Source organism: Carassius gibelio, chromosome B25 (genome assembly GCF_023724105.1).
Source record: "Carassius gibelio isolate Cgi1373 ecotype wild population from Czech Republic chromosome B25, carGib1.2-hapl.c, whole genome shotgun sequence".
Taxonomy (NCBI): Eukaryota; Metazoa; Chordata; class Actinopteri; order Cypriniformes; family Cyprinidae; genus Carassius; species Carassius gibelio.
Genome location: NC_068420.1, coordinates 18,710,420 through 18,727,065, shown reverse-complemented (window position 1 = coordinate 18,727,065; position 16,646 = coordinate 18,710,420). Strand labels below are relative to the sequence as shown.

The following is a 16,646-nucleotide window of genomic DNA, read 5'->3' as shown; positions in this document are numbered from 1 at the left end:
TTTTTGACTTGGCCAAGTAAGGCCCTGTCAACTGTTTAACAACTCCCAGCTAAAACACAACAGGCATACCTTATGTTGTCAAAAGTACTGACTTCGGTACCAGTCGGTTTTAAAAACGTCCATTTCCCGCTAACATTTGAGCCCTGTTGAGCCAATTCCTAAACACTACTGATTGGCCAATGTGATCACATGCTCAACAGATTTGACTATGATAATCAGCAGTGTTCAAGAATTGGGTCAACAGCCCTCAGATGTTAGCAGGAAATCGACTTTTTTTTTATTTTTATTTCATAACATAATTTATTAATGTTTTTTTTTTTTTTTTTTGACAACACCACTCATAGTACCCCAGTAACACCATAAAACACCCAGAACACACTGGTATGTGCCTATCAACATTTGAATGCTTAGCGAATGCCTAACACGCCTCAGGAACCACCAGGAAAACATTAGCAACCATCTAACAACATCCCAGTCTAACAACTTCTTAGCTACCCCCAGAAATCCACAACAAGTGGCTAACAATCCCAGTTTAACTGTTCATGACAAACAAGGGACTCACAAACTAAAAAAAAAAAAAATTCAGCTGTAGATCATTCAGGTAACAAGATCAAGGGGATGTAAACTTTTGAACAGGGCCATTTTTATAGATTCAACTATTATTTTCTGTTGTCGACTGTAATGTATATTTTATGTGAAGTATCTTATTCAGATCAGTACTAAATAATTAATAACATGCATGATCCCTTTTATTTCAGCAAAATAATGAACATTTTGCAGATTATGAAAGGGGGATGTAAACTTTTGACCTTAACTGTTGTACACATTAACAATCACCCAACAGCAACTTCAACAACCCAAGAAACTACCCATAATGCCCTACCTAACGCCTAACAACATAATAAACACTCAGAACACCCTGACAAGTGCCTATCAACTTCCAGAAAACTCTAGCAACTAGAGCTGCCCAATTAATTGAATGCAATGGTCATGCGCAGTTTGTTATTAAATCATCATCACATGCTTTCAGATGAAGTAGCCTTTACTACACAGAGCCGTAGTTCACTAACAAGTTACACACACACACAAAAATTGCTGACAATATTATTGCGCGATTATGAAATCAAAGAAAGGGCACGATTTATTTAATTTCATAATCGCACAACAATATCATCTGCAATTTTTTTTGTGCTTTTTTTGTGTAACTTGATAATGAAAGCTGTTTGCGTAGCTTCTCAATGAACTATGGCTCTATATAGTAAATGCTGTTCCAACTGAAAGCATGTGAATATACCACATTTAATAACATTTTTACTCCAAACTCACTTCACAGCATCCAAATCGAGTGTTTGAAATAAATCCTTCTGTGAGATTACGTGGCTCCTTACACATAATAAGGCATGCTACTTACTTCATAGTATTCTAAGCAGTGATAAAGGCATTACATTATAAATATACTTTATTTTAATTAAAATTATAATAATAATAACTCGGATGAAATATATATTGTCATAATCGTGTGTTTATTAGTCACGTCGAATCAATAAAAGCAGTTAAATCTTCTGTTTATCCAGCTACGGCGTTTCCCGGGTTTCTACCGCGTGGCGTATTTGGAGTTTCAGCGCGAGAGCGCCCTCTGGCCTCCGGATGGACTGCTGATCACAGAACTGTGCTTCACTGAAAGATGAGCATGAAAATCTTCTGTCTAATTGATTCCATTTCAATTGAACGTGCAGCCCTACTAGTAATAAAAATGGCCTAGCAAACACCATCTAACAACACCCTAGTGACTTCTTAGCTAGCCCCCATAGTCACTGCATTACAACATCATAGAAAGATCTAGATCTGTGACGACATAGCAACCACCCATAACTCCCAAGCATCATTCTGACAGCACCCTAGCAGTCACTCAAGACCCACTGGCAACTGCCTATCAACAACCACAGGAGCCACACAGAACACCTGAACCATCATTAAACAATGTCCAAACCACCACCCATAACACTCTAGAAACAACTTACCACCACCCTAGCAACTGCCTAACCATGCCCTAGTAAACACCCAGAACTCCCTTGCAACTGTTTATCAGCATCCTAGTGCCCTTGAAGAACACTGTAACAATCCACTTGCCAACCATTTTAGGACTCCATTGACAGATTTACCTATGCCTATGTGCAGAGTATCTGGCTGCTTAAGTTCAATGTCATGCCTTGCTAATATGTGGGTCACTCCACATCAGATACACCTGAATGTCTGGGTGACAAATGCCGGTGCCACCCTTCAAACGGCGAGGACCACAGAGCCCTTCCATGCAGATGAGACAGGCTTTGATGTGTGCTTGAAACCCAAGAGAGAGCAGAGGTGGCTGCCGTCACACACTGCACTTTAATGTGTGTGAGACGAACACTGTGAAGTGCTTAAGCTCTGTGTTATGTTCAAATGGAGTTCACATGACGGTCAAAGATGCTAGCTAGCAGCTCAACTCAAACAAGAACCAAAAAGAAAGGGAACACAGTCTAGTATTTAACATTACAATGCCACCAACGTACCAAACAAGAACTTTCCATTCAGGCCTTGGGCTATTTTAGCACACAACAACAGAACAAGGTGTTCAAAATATACGTTTCTCACACATGCAAATGTGGCACTGATAATAACCAGTGGTGGCATGCTGTATTTTTGCGGCATGATTTAATTGTTCTTTTTCATGCATCAAATGTCTCATGGGTCTTACACCTACAACCCTTTGGTTATCAGCCCCAGTCTACCCCCTAATCATATCAAACCCTGCTGTCACTGCAAACTATATGAATGGGGTTCTTCATTATGTTGCATATGAAAAGCCTTGTACAATGCACAATACAATCACAATTCTGAAGGGAATTCATTTCATAGTATTTGACACTCGATGCAAGAAAGCCCTTGTCAGAACTCAATTTTTCACACGAGGCATTCAAGCGTAACTCGGAGTCTTTTAGGACGACTGATGGCTTTTACCAGTCGTGTTGCCTAGAGACACATTCACCACAAACCTTTGCTTCCAACAGCTTTGTCCCTGAAGAACTAAACGTGTAAAAAGAAAAGAGACTCACATTAATAGTTTATAGAAAGTTTTAACATTGAGGATAAAATGTTATTGCTCAGATGGTACCTTTTATAGCTCAAAAGCTTTCTTTGAAGCATCCTTCCTTTCTTGTAAAATTCCAAAGCATAAATAAAAAGGGACACTAATGAAGACAACTGGTTTTAAGTTTAGAGTATTGTGGCTAGCATAAATTAATTTTATGATAAATTCGTTCATATTGAACTGGCCATCCATCTGTTTCCATTGCTTTGGACTGAGATACTGGAATAGGCTCCAGCTTTGCGACCTTACAGTGGATATCAAAAATTAGAGAACAATATTGTTAATCTTCATCACTCAAACTTTGAAGTAATATTAGCTCTAGGTATACCACTGTTCTACTAACATGTTTGACAAAATAACCAAAAACCTTTATTTTGTGACAATAGTGATCAATATTAGAGAACAGTAACCACTGTTGCACAAAAGAAGAATACAACAACAATTTCGGAGCATTTTTAATTGTAGAGGCCCTTGCTCTGAATGACTTCAGCACACTGCGTCCTCAGGACATCACTAGTCTCTCACACTGTGCCGGTGTGATCTTGGGCCATTCTTCCATTGTTTGGTAGCTGTAGTGGGTTTCTTGGGTATAACTTTGTTGCCAAGGATTTTCCAGAGATTTTCAGATCAGGTTTATATCAGGACTCTGGATCAGCCATTTCATTATTTCAGTATTATTTCACTGAAGTGAACTTTGCACCAGTTCTCCTCTCTCCACACGACACGCTCCTCCACAAAGGTGAGTCTAGCCTTTTGATTCGTTGTTCTGATAAGAGCTTGGTCACTGCAGAGTGGGCTTTCAGTCCAAATTCTCTTAAACATTTTGAGAGAGATCCTTATACTATTCAGCACTGAACTGGCAAGCAATCCCAGCTGCAGTGCTGAACCTACTCCCCACTGAGTGTCTCAGCATTATCCTGTCTTCTCGTGCAGTTGTCTAACATAGACAACCAGCCGTTTTGGGCGACTTGAATTAGTGTCACTGTAAACCTGCAATATTCGAGAAATCACAGATTTGGAGTGACCAACTTCTCTTGCAGTTACTGAAAGGGTCATCCCTTCGGCCTTTATCTGGACAACCTCCTGTCACAGAATTTCAGTCACCCCAGAGCAGCCTGCCATCTAGCAATCCCAATGAAAATTGGAGGAATTCTGCCAGTTAAACAGGGTTTGGCATATAATGAAGAAAATTGGAAATTCAACGTTGATTTTTTATTTTGATCACAGCCGTACATAGGACAAATCGTTTGGAGCAGTGGTCCCCAAACACATTCCTTGAGTTCCCCCAGCACTGCACATTTTGCATGTATCCCTCCTGATTCAACTCATCAGCTCATTAGCAGAAACTCCAAGAATGGGTGTGACGGATAAATAAGACACGCAAAATGTGCAGAGTTGGGGTACTGAAGGAAAGTGGTAAGGAACCACTGGTTTGCAGAATGGACGAATAGTTCATACTGAGACATTGGGGAGATGTCTTAGGAAATTCAAGAATAGAGGTTAGATTATTCAGGTCTTTTTTTTCTCAGGAGAGCACTTAAAAGCAATATTCTTCTACTTTGCTACCTAATTAATGTCATTGCTTTCTAGAAGAAACCATTTAAATTTAATGGAGATTAAATTTGCAATTCTTCCTTCCATCTTGAACTCTATAAGGGATGTGTGCGCTGTGAAATAGCTGAAAACAGATAAGCGCCATTGTGTTTCAAGGTGGCATTTGTACTGAAGACACTTCCAAAAGGCTATCTGTGAAGGTCAGCATCATCACTATGGCAACAGTCTGCAAGCTAAGGATGTTAGCACTGCATGCCTGATCTCGCTTTAAGAGCACGCAAGAGCCAACAGAGTCTTTATAACCTTGCTCTTTTCCCCGTGTCCTTTCTCTCTTCATGTCACAGCAGCTCTAAGCACATTTTCAATTTTGCTTCACCTCAGGGCACTAACACCAAAAAGTGTTAAAAGCAAATTATGTCCACTAAACTCATCAATTTTGTAGCGAACTCTGTAGGAAGCTATTAAAATCTTTGCGCACTCAACTTTAGGGCACGGAAACCAACTTTAAACTGTAATGCAGCTAATACATCTAGTCATTTTAAGTCCTATGGGACACACTGCACCAATCCCTGCACAAAGCCCAGCGGTTGGAAACAGCATCTGGCAGAAGCAGTCACTGTCATCAATCTCAATGATCCCGAAAAAGCCACTTTCTTCCTTCTTGAAAACTCTCGGAGGCACGGTCTGTTTCATAAACCGTTCACACCGAAAGCTCTCAAGCACCTCAGAGAATAACATAAAAAACTGAAGTTCAAACTCTCCAGCATCAAGCCACTCAAACCATGATGGCGTGGTGGCAGTACGATGGCTGGTCAGCGCGGGTGAGTTTTGAAATTGGTGGAGTTGGTAAGAGAGGGAGGGTTACCTGTATACAAGGAGATGTAGGCAGAATCGATGACCTCGTACTTGAGTCCTGGCAGGAAAGGGCGCCACTGTAATAGAGACAAAGAGAGACATTTAGAGAGAAACTAGTCTCAAGCCTCATGTGGCATGGCCACGGTTGGCCAACAGACCATCCTTAGACTGCATGAAGCATATTGCAAAGAAACCAGCAAGATTTGGTTGGACTTGACAGTTCTAGCAATTTTTAGGAATCAGGGCACATAGGTTTTCATCAGTCTACCAGGAAATAGTGTTGTGTTTGGGTAGCAATTGAACACAACAAGTGCTATTGAGAAACAATCAGCTGATGAATGGTTCACGCTATTAAATCAATTGAAAGACATTCTAGAATTTTGTAGGATATGCTTGAGACAGTACTTTTTCATCCTTTTGCCTAAAGGGATAGTTCACCTAAAAATAAAAATTATGTCATTAATTACTCACTGTCATGTCGTTCTAAACCTGTTTTTATTAATGACGTTGATTCGATATCGGTTCTCAAAAGCCGCAAATCGATATTTTCCGGTATTTATTTCAGCAAACTTTTAAAACAAAATCTGATTAATGTGAATCTTATCTTATTATTAGTCTTTTCAATTAGATGTCAGCCTCTTATTTAACTTGCGCGATGTTACAACAGAAAACCTGTCATTGATTCAATGCTTATCAGGGCGGAGATACTGCTGACAAGAACCAAAAGTCAAAAGTCTGCCAACAATAGACTGAAAAGAAACTGTGTAGTAATGAGACACTAAGTTGTGGAAAAAGTATTGCACAAAGTGACGAAATCACCTGTTAACGACGGACATCTCATCAAACCCTTTAGTGCCGACAGGTCTGATTAAAGTTTTGAAATGGTGTAGCAACTGTGCCTTAATCAGATGTGATGGCAAGTTTCTGATCTCAATTTGGAAATGTTGCGCAACCGATAAAATATCATTACACTTGGAGCTACGGCTAGAAACTCTGATTAGCATAAAAGAGATGGAATTGCTTGTCAATTTATCACATTAATCCTATTTAGGACATGTTGAAAAGTCGTCTTTTTTTGGAATCCTTTATTCCTGTATTGATTGCGAATTTTTTTGTATTTTTATTGATGACCAATGAATGGAACTATAAGAGATGGAGGGATTTCCTGCATTGCTATTTGTCTTTATTTCAAGCAAGGTCACCCTCACGAAATAGATTCACCCGTCCAATCACAAGACAACATGCAGCAGGAAATGAGAGACACACTCACATCAACAGTAGCTTCTTCAGCTGCACACTTACAAGCCATCAGACAAGCTACAATTCTTTTAATGACGCCGTGCAATTACCATGTCACTTCTGCTTATGCTCGCTGTAATGAGGAGAGACGGGCCATTTTCTACAGCCAAACACACACATTAAGCTCATTTTACCCTTAAACTTTACCCTGAAATATCATTATCCGGATATTCATTATTTCATTATTTTTCATTTTAAAGTCAACATTAAATTAAATGATAAAATTAAAAGCAGTTCAACAATAGGACCATTATATATGAATATATAATGACTAAATTTTAATTTTAAAATTTATTAATGAACTTTTGCATCATGATAATGATAAAAAAGAAAAATGTATCAAATTAGTAAAAATACTTAATTCATAATTATAATTGTTAATGTATTGTCTTAAATAAATAAAATATTATTATTTTTTTAAAAGATAATTTCTTTATTTTCTTGACCCAGAGGTCAAGAAAGAGACAGAAAGAGAAAGTGCATGAAAAGAAAAATGTGTTGTGCCAGAGAATAACTATAAAAGGTTTTGTATTTGTGTGTGTGTGTGTGTATCAGGTTTTGACCAATTGTTATGCAACAATATCTTCAAATGCAAACAACAGCCATTCAGTAGGGTTAAGGAATAGTGTATTGTAATCACGAGGAGCTAATATTTAATATAAATTGTGATATGTCCCCATTGAGAAAGCTAAAGAAATGTGTGTGCTTTGAATTAGTTGTGCCTGTCTTCACGTCTCATGTCTCTGATGACATTTCTTCAGTGAAACAGAAGTCCAGTTCAGTGGCCTGAAGCATTCAGTGTGAAGAGACGGAAATCAATACAAGAGGGAAAACAACAAAATGCAACACACAGTCAGAAAAGTGCAAGTGTGGCTGACAGTATTTTATTATGCTCTGTGTCTGGCAAATGTGTACAGTCACGTAAGAGTTTTATAATGTGGTTTCTCTATCAAACGTTCTGACAAAGTTGAATTGCTGGGAATTTCAATTCATACTCAAAACAATGCTGTTTTTAATGTCTTAAAATGAAAGAAATAGTTCACCCGTAAATTTATATTTGCAAAATTGACTCACCCTCAGTTCATCCAAGATGTAGATGAGTTGGCTTCTTCATCTGATTTGGAGAAATGTAGCATTGCAGCACTTGCTCACCAATGAATGGGTGCCGTCAAAATGAGAGTGTTTTTTTTTACAAACACACAGCTTTTCACTTCACACGTCATTAACTGATGGACTGGAGTTGTGTGGATTACTTGTGGATCATTGTGATGTTTTAATCAGCTGTCTGGACTCTCATTCTGACGGCACCCATTCACTACAGAGGATGCATTGGTGAACAAGTGATGCACTTCTACATTTCTCCAAATCTGATGAAGAAACAAACTCATCTACATCTTTGATGGATTTAGGGTGAGGACATTTTCAGTAAATTTGAGTTTTCTTTAACAGCTCTATTTTTATTCGATGCATGTCTTCCAGCAACAACTGCTGTATGAGATGACATTTACTGCTAATAAAATATATTCAGAAATCGCTTATATTTTGTTTTTCCATTTACAATATTTACCAAATAAATATTAGAATATATAAAAATAGCAAGCACCACACCCATGACCTCACAGTGGAATGCATCTTCCCCAAAATTAGTTGTCAATAAATATTTTTTTATATATTTTTATATAATATTATTATTATTATTATTTTTTAACACTGCAACTACAAAAATATTAATAATCTTTTTCTTTTAGTCACCGTTACATTGTTAACTTACTCTATTGCACCAACTTTAATTATAAACAATTTTGTGCTTCTGAGAACAATTGTTTTATGGAAAAGTTACTGTTTTTGATAAAATATTTTTTCCTCATAAGCTCACCGAGCGACTCAGCTCAAGATCTTTTCTCAGAAGCTCCATCACCCTCACCTCAGTCCAGAGCAGACGGTCAAAGTCAGGAAATATATTCTGAAAATGTCATTTGGAGGCTCTTTTTTGTATTTGCTCAATGCTTTTAGTGAAATGAGGAGCAGCCAGCTGCAGCTAAATCAAACCTAAAGTAGTTTGAAACACTCTTTCTATCTCTCTCTCTCCTGCAGAGCGTGTGATACAGAACGATGCTTGCTGATGGCTTCACAAAAGGGGGCTGTAATTGTTATCTTTGGCGTTTGTGATGATAATGTGATGACGTTCATTTAATTTACCATGTTTGTTCTGCTTCTTTCTAAAACAACAGAAGGCTGTGCACATCTTTTTATGAACTATTTATATTTGCCCTCACATACTTACAGCATTGTCTATATAATTAGTGGGGATAAATAGCTTTTTTCCTTTTTGGTACTAACTAATATCAGTAGGCTGATGCAGACGGTTTGTGTATTCATTGACAGGGTTTGCAGAATTCTAGATTCCTAAAATATAAAGCCAGGTGTATATTTTCATGAATACCTATTTACATTGTTGGTCTCCCCTATGCAGTTATAACAGATTTCACTATTCTGAGAAGACTTCCATGAGATTTTGGGGCGTAATTATTGCCCATTCATCCAGTACAGGGATGAGAATGCCTGACGTATAGTCTTTGTTTCAGTTTATCCCAAAGGTTTTGGATGGGGTTGAGGTCAAAACTCTGCCCGAGCAAGTCAAGATCTTCCACACCAAACTCATCCAACCATGGCTTTATGGACCTTGCTTCGAGCACTGGGTCAAAGTCACATTGGAATAGAGAAAAGGCCTTCCACAAACTATTCCCAAAAAGTTGAATGCATAGCATTGTCCAAAATGTATCAGTGTGCTGAAGCATCAAGTTTTCCCTCCACTGGAAGTAAGAGGGCCAGACCAACCCCTGAAAAACGACCTTATCTAGAGCCCTATGATTACTTGGTGATGTGAGGCTTGCGTGCAGCGGCTTGCCCATGGAAACCCATTCCATGAAGCTCCCACCACAGATTTTAAGCTTATCAATGCATGTGGAAGTCTGGAGCTCTTCAGGTGGAATCAGCAGAGTGTCAGCAACTTTTACGCACCATGTGTCCCAGCACTCGGTACTTTGCTTAGTTTCTTCTGTTCATGAAAGCTTCCATTTTCCAATAATATCATTTCCAGTTGACTAAGTAATATCTAGCAACCTATCACAGTACCCCGCTTGAATTCATTGAGGTAGGAGGAGCCATCTGGTCAGAGAGAGTGATAGGCAGAGACAGGCAGTACTTGTCCAAATACAATAAACAAAGATTCCTACTGCATATTAATGGATATCAGAAACAAGGCACATTTGGTTGCATTTTATTCTGTGATTTTACTAAAACAAAGAGTGAGGTGAAGCACAGTGAATATATCACCTCTAAAAGGTCCAGCAACTGCCAGAAGACAAGTGCAATGCTTGATGTAATAAACTGAAAGGTTTAGTACAGTTGTAAAAATGAAGGAAGAAAAATGGACTGGAGCATAAATGGATGTTTTTTTAGGATTTTGTAAAAATATATTTTTTACACACATATATATATATATATATATATATATATATATATATATATATATGTCACACACCTGGACTCATTTAATGTGTTTTTGCCCGTGACCCAGTTTCTGTCTTTCCGTGTTTGATTAGTTCCCAGGTGTGTCCATTATCTTCCTCATGTGTTCCATGTCCCTGTTAATTTAATGATTCCATCCACCTGTGTTTCCCCAATTATCTGTTGTACATAAGCCTTGTCCCTTCTGTTCTGTTTGGTCGGGTCTTCTCACTTGTGCTCACTTGCAGCTCACTTGTGACACTTGCTACTTACGTGTGTCTACCTCTGTGCTCCATGTTGGATATCCCCTGTGTTGGATATATTAAAAACCTTATTCCGTTTATCCTCGACTCCGTATTCCTTCAGGCAGCGTAAAACCGTGACAGAAGACCCGACCTAAAGGAGAAAATAGAAAACTGCGTGTTCTTCCCTCCGTTTTGCTTTTGTTTTTTCACAGTCTTTTCGTTTCTTAGTGTCTATGGATCCCCTCTATCGTCCCGAATTCCTCATCCTCCTGCTGAAGCAGGAAGGACGTTCTCTCGAGGACCATACCAGACAGTTTTCCTTATTAGCTAATGCCACCAGCTACCCGGACGGCGCGCTCTGCACCTTCTACAACACCAGCCTGAACTCCAAATGCAGAGCGTTGTCGTCCGAAGATGGTCCTCGAGAGGATTTCGCCGCATACGTGGAGTGGACTCTGGCGAGAAATGGGTCACCTCTCACCGTCTGCCCCATAGAGGACCTCGCCAGCCCCACTCCCGTCCCAGAGACCAGCCAGCCACCATCACGCCGCACGGAGCCAGAGCCCACCGCAGCCGCAGAGCCCGAGCCATCCACTGTCAGGGAACAGGATCTCGAGAGCACGACTGACCAGGTGTGTGAGCCGGCAACACCGTGCATCGTGGGAGTCCTCGTGGAGATCGAGGGCGTGGAGGAAAGCCCTGCCCACACTCCTGCGACTGAGGGTGAGCTGTATACAGTCTCTGAAAGTCATATGGAGCAAGTTCTGGATCTGATGGACTGGTCTATGGAGGTAATCCCTAATTTTCCTGTTTCCCCGCTGGTTCCGTCCAGCCCTGATTCCCCTGTATACCCTCTCAGTCTCCCACTCCTACCTCCTCCAGTCATTTCCTCTGCTCCATTTCCGCTGGTTCCGCCCAGCCCTGAGTTTTCTGTTTCTCCGCTGGTTACGCCCAGCCCTGAGTTTTCTGTTTCTCCGCTGGTTACGCCCAGCCCTGAGTTTTCTGTTTCTCCGCTGGTTCCGCCCAGCCCTGAGTTTCCTGTGTCTCCGCTGGTTCCGCCCAGCTCTGAATCTTCTGTGTCTCCGCTGGTTCCGCCCAGCTCTGAATCTTCTGTGTCTCCGCTGGTTCCGCCCAGCTCTGAATCTTCTGTGTCTCCGCTGGTTCCGCCCAGCTCTGAATCTTCTGTGTCTCCGCTGGTTCCGCCCAGCTCTGAATCTTCTGTGTCTCCGCTGGTTCCGCCCAGCTCTGAATCTTCTGTGTCTCCACTGGTTCCGCCCAGCTCTGAATCTTCTGTGTCTCCGCTGGTTCCGCCCAGCTCTGAATCTTCTGTGTCTCCGCTGGTTCCGCCCAGCTCTGAATCTTCTGTGTCTCCGCTGGTTCCGCCCAGCTCTGAATTTTCTGTGTCTCCGCTGGTTCCGCCCAGCCATGATTTTTCTGTTTCACCGCTGGTTCCGCCCAGCCCTGAATCTTCTGTGTCTCCTGTATTCCCTCCCAGCCTCCCTCTCCCGCCTCCTCCCAAACCTGCTGGTCCCTCTACTCCTCTTTCGCTGGTTCCGTCCAGTCCTGATCCTCCTGTCCTTCCTCCCATCCTTCTCCTCTCTCCTCCTCCTAGACCAGCCAGTTCCTCGCCATCCCTGCTGGTGCCAGTCAGTCCCGCAGCTCACCCTCAGTCCGCGCCATCGGGGCGCGGTGGTTCGCCGCTGGACTGCCAGTCTCCAGCTCCGCCTTGGCGTGTTAAGGCCCTGTCTCCGCCTCCAGCCTCCGAGCCCTGGACTCCTCCTCGGTCCTTCGACCCAGCGGCTCCGCCTTGGCTCTTAGCTCCCTCGTCTCCACCGTGGCCTGTCATCCCACCTGCTCCACCGGGCTCCCTCGTCCCTCCGGCTCCACCTTGGTCAGTCGTCGACCATCCGCCGCCTCGGGACTCCACTCCTCTGGTTCCACCTCGTCACTCCATCCCTCCGGCTCTGTCAGGCTCCTCCTTCCCTCCGGTTCCACCTCCATCCTCGGTCGCTCCGGCTCCACATCGGTCTGCCAGGACCCTGCCTCCGCCTTGGTCGCCTGAGCCTTCTGCTCCACCTAGGCCCTCCGGAACCTCGACGTCCCCCTGGCTCTGCGGCTGTGCTGCTCCATCTTGGGCTCCTCACCCACCGGTGCAGTCTCCGCCTGTCGGCCCCCTGGTGTCGTCGACCCTTCCTTCACCATGGCTCCTCCCGCCGTCGACTCCACCTTGGATCTCCGTCCTGGCTGGTCTCTGGTGGACCATCTGGCTCCTCCTGCTCCTGTCTCCTCCCTGGCTCCTTCCTCCGTCGTCTCCTCCCTGGCTCCTCCTTCTGTGGTCCCTGTCTGCTGGCCCCCTCCTGGAAGTCCGTCCTCCACCGGAACCTCCTCCCAAGTTCCCACCTACGCCTCCCCCTGTTGTTTCTACGGTGCGAGGACGCACCTACCGGGAGGGGGGAGTACTGTCACACACCTGGACTCATTTAATGTGTTTTTGCCCGTGACCCAGTTTCTGTCTTTCCGTGTTTGATTAGTTCCCAGGTGTGTCCATTATCTTCCTCATGTGTTCCATGTCCCTGTTAATTTAATGATTCCATCCACCTGTGTTTCCCCAATTATCTGTTGTACATAAGCCTTGTCCCTTCTGTTCTGTTTGGTCGGGTCTTCTCACTTGTGCTCACTTGCAGCTCACTTGTGACACTTGCTACTTACGTGTGTCTACCTCTGTGCTCCATGTTGGATATCCCCTGTGTTGGATATATTAAAAACCTTATTCCGTTTATCCTCGACTCCGTATTCCTTCAGGCAGCGTAAAACCGTGACAATATATTTCATTTGTTATGAATAAAATACATGCAAAAATGTACTCCTCTTAAAATGTGCGCCTAAAAATTAATTCCAGAGGCAAATATTAAATAAGTCAATTTCTAGTACTGGATGTTCTAGTATGGATCCATTTAGGCAAGAAAAGGCTGTTTAGAAGAGGGTTACACAAAATATATTTGCCACAAAAAAGTGTGCATTTTTTTTTTTGACAATTTAATTTCATAAATGTATGTTTTATAATATTAAAATTGTTAATGTTTATTTTCATATAGAATATAATATTATTTTATAATAAATGTATACATTTATTTATCAATTTCTTATTCAAACCGCAGAACATGTTAAGTAAAGGCTATAATAGCATCTTTAAAAAAGTCTTTCCAACACATTGAACTCTTGGAAGTACTGATAACTAAACAAACAATAGAAAAACAAATAATAAAATACAATTTAGGTAACACCTATTCTCACAATTAACTAGCAGCATAGTAACATGCCAATATTGGTTGTTTATTAGTTGATATAAAGCACATGTTCTGCATGACCATATTCTATATCCCTACATCCCTATATTCTAAACCTACCCAATACCTAAACTTAACAATTACATTACTACCTATTAATAAGCAGCAATAAGTTGCTTATTGAGGTAAAAGTTGTAGTTAATGGTTTGTCAATAGCGATAATTGGACCTTAAGATAAAGTGTGATCAAAAGTAATGTAATGTTTTATTATTTATGTAATCAAATAAAAAAAGACTAAAATTTAATTAAATTAAATAAAAATAAGAGAAATCAAATGGAATGACCTGGTCACCCACTCTTAAAAACCTTAACGTGTGGCTTTCAGAGGATTCTCGGCTCTCTCAAGCCGACTGAAACTGAATGGTCATATCTGTTTTCACTGACAGCTTTTGATAACAGTCCAACTGTTATCGAAAGCTGTGAGTGAGAGCAGATATGGCCATTCAGTTTCTTTAGCCTCTATTTTCAATTGTCAGAATAGCCCATAGACTGAAAGGACTGGTATACTAGCGTTTATCAAAGTAGACAATAACAGCTGTTATTGCACTGTAGATAACGGATAGTGAAGGATTGGTGATTGTGCATTTTTAGACGGGATCAACAGAAGCTGAATTGGGAAGTGCTGTGTAGTCTGAAGCACATTAGAGGGATAGTCCATCCAAAATTTAAATTTTTATTTTTATCTGCTTTCCCTCAGGGCATCCAAGATGTAGGTGACTTTGTTTCTTCAGTAGAACACAAACCAAGATTTTTAACTGTTGTGCACGTTAGGAGGCGGCTGCTTCTTCTTGCTTTATGGCAGATCGCAGACTTTTGGCACTCTATCTACAATCTCAACTAGCAGTGTCAATGGTCCACCTGAGAGATAGGTGGCAGTAATGCACTTATAAGTCTGCGAACCGCCATAAAGAAGAAGCCTCCTCATGCGCCTGCTTAAGAACGTGCACAACAGGAAACCTTCAGGAGAGTTTTAACAGTTCGGACATTGCGTGAATCAGAGGTAAAAAAAAAATTATATATAAATACCGTTCAGTTTCTTACCCATCGTTTTTTTTTTATTGTATAGTTTTAGCTGTGATTCCCATCCACTTACATTATAAGACTGATAGACTGCAACAGTTTCAGTTAAAAATCTTGGTTTGTTCTACTAAAGAAACAAAGTCACCTAAATCTTGGATTCCCCGAGGGTAAGCAGATTAACATCCAATTTTTATTTTTGGGTGAACTATCCCTCTAAGAGTCCCCTATGAACCTCTGAGCTCTGAGTTGAACTGATTCAAACTCACCCCGACTTCAACATGATCCGAGCCTTTGTCATCCTGCTTGTGGAGAATCTCGAAGTAGTATCGTCTGGAGGCCATGAGACTGGAGAGGAAAGAACAGACATGAAATCTTAATACCTTTCATTTGTACGTCCTGTATTTTTATTACTGCATTATCACATCATATTGTATCTCATCATTTCCTATATTGTAACATCATAGTATAGCTTAAATAAACTGGATTATTGCTTTCAGAAAAAAGCAACAACAGCAATACTTTAAAAAGGGAGAATGTTCAATAAAGTTACATTTATTAATAGTAATAACTGGAAAATAGTTCCCTATCGGTCAGTCACTATGAGTTATTTTGAATGACATATGGTGTCTCATTTGGGAGCCCAATTATCTCTGAGTTTAAGAGAAAACACTGATGAGAATTGGCTAATGTTTTTTTTTCATGCTGACCACTTCCCATGTACATGAGTATATCAGGCGACAACGTGCATTCACTTATTAGATTTTTGCTTCGGAGCTGAGTGGTTGTATGAAAAGCTGTTATACTCCACAAAGCCATTAATCTGCTGTGTGTTGGGAAGCTGTTCTGGTTGGCGGTATGGTGCGAATGGCGGAGTCTCTTTCAGCAATTCCCCTGGGCACTTTAACTAAAATAGCATATTTCCTAAAATAGAAAATAACAGACGATTTGCGTCTTTTTAAAGATGCCATTTCATTTGTATCCTTCTGGTTATGGCCGTTACCTGTCCTCTGACAATGGCCATGAGCGTTGTCTTCCGTGTCTGGGCACTCAGCATGCTGAACAATGTTTATGTGGATGGTTCGTGCCCACACTGCGAGTGCATGACCATGGCAATGCTGAAATCTCTCTGTTCTTAAAGGGAAAGGAGCAGAGCCCTCTGTCACTACCTATCCCAGTTTCTCTGCCATGAGCCGAGGACCGCCGACTAGTGCTCTGGGAGATTTGAGAGTGACAGTCGTCAGGTCTCCGTCAGGTCACCCCCCACAGACCTCTTACACCTTCTGCCGCGCTTGTCTTTTGCAGCTGCAGAGTGATTCTGCTTCATTGTCTTATGGCGGTCAAAGCATTTCATGTCGCCGGGGATTGCAGCATCGGGGGATGGGCCATTGACCTCTGTAGATGAAGATTTGGTGGGGCTTCCTCCCTCGGGTGTTGTCGCCACTGCTGAATCATACCTAGAGTTGGCTGTGCTGTCCCGGGCAGCTGTGAGCATAATGGTAGAAGGTGAACGCACCACCCAGCCTTGAGTGCTCGCAGGTGGATAACTGGTTTCTCGTGTATAGTGTGGCTCACAACCGGGTTCTGCTCTGGTTCCTGCTCTGGAAGTGAAGTAGTCATGGATGGCCCCTTTTTAAATTAAATTTTATCTGTATTTATATATTCTGCGGAAGGCGTAGGACCAAGAAATGT

General features: G+C 41.6%; 1 protein-coding gene across 3 annotated transcripts in view; it reads right to left on the bottom strand.

Moving 5' to 3' along the window:
- The window catches only part of LOC128014322 (N-acetyl-beta-glucosaminyl-glycoprotein 4-beta-N-acetylgalactosaminyltransferase 1), a 158,685-nt gene that overhangs the window by 12,152 nt on the left and 129,887 nt on the right, over positions 1–16,646 (bottom strand). For all 3 annotated transcript variants that reach the window (XM_052597802.1, XM_052597803.1, XM_052597801.1), the window contains 2 exons: positions 15,224–15,302; positions 5,547–5,613 (listed from right to left, as the gene is read on the bottom strand). In XM_052597802.1, coding sequence (XP_052453762.1) covers positions 5,547–5,613; positions 15,224–15,302 — 146 coding nt within the window. The remainder of the gene's footprint in view (positions 1–5,546; positions 5,614–15,223; positions 15,303–16,646) is intronic.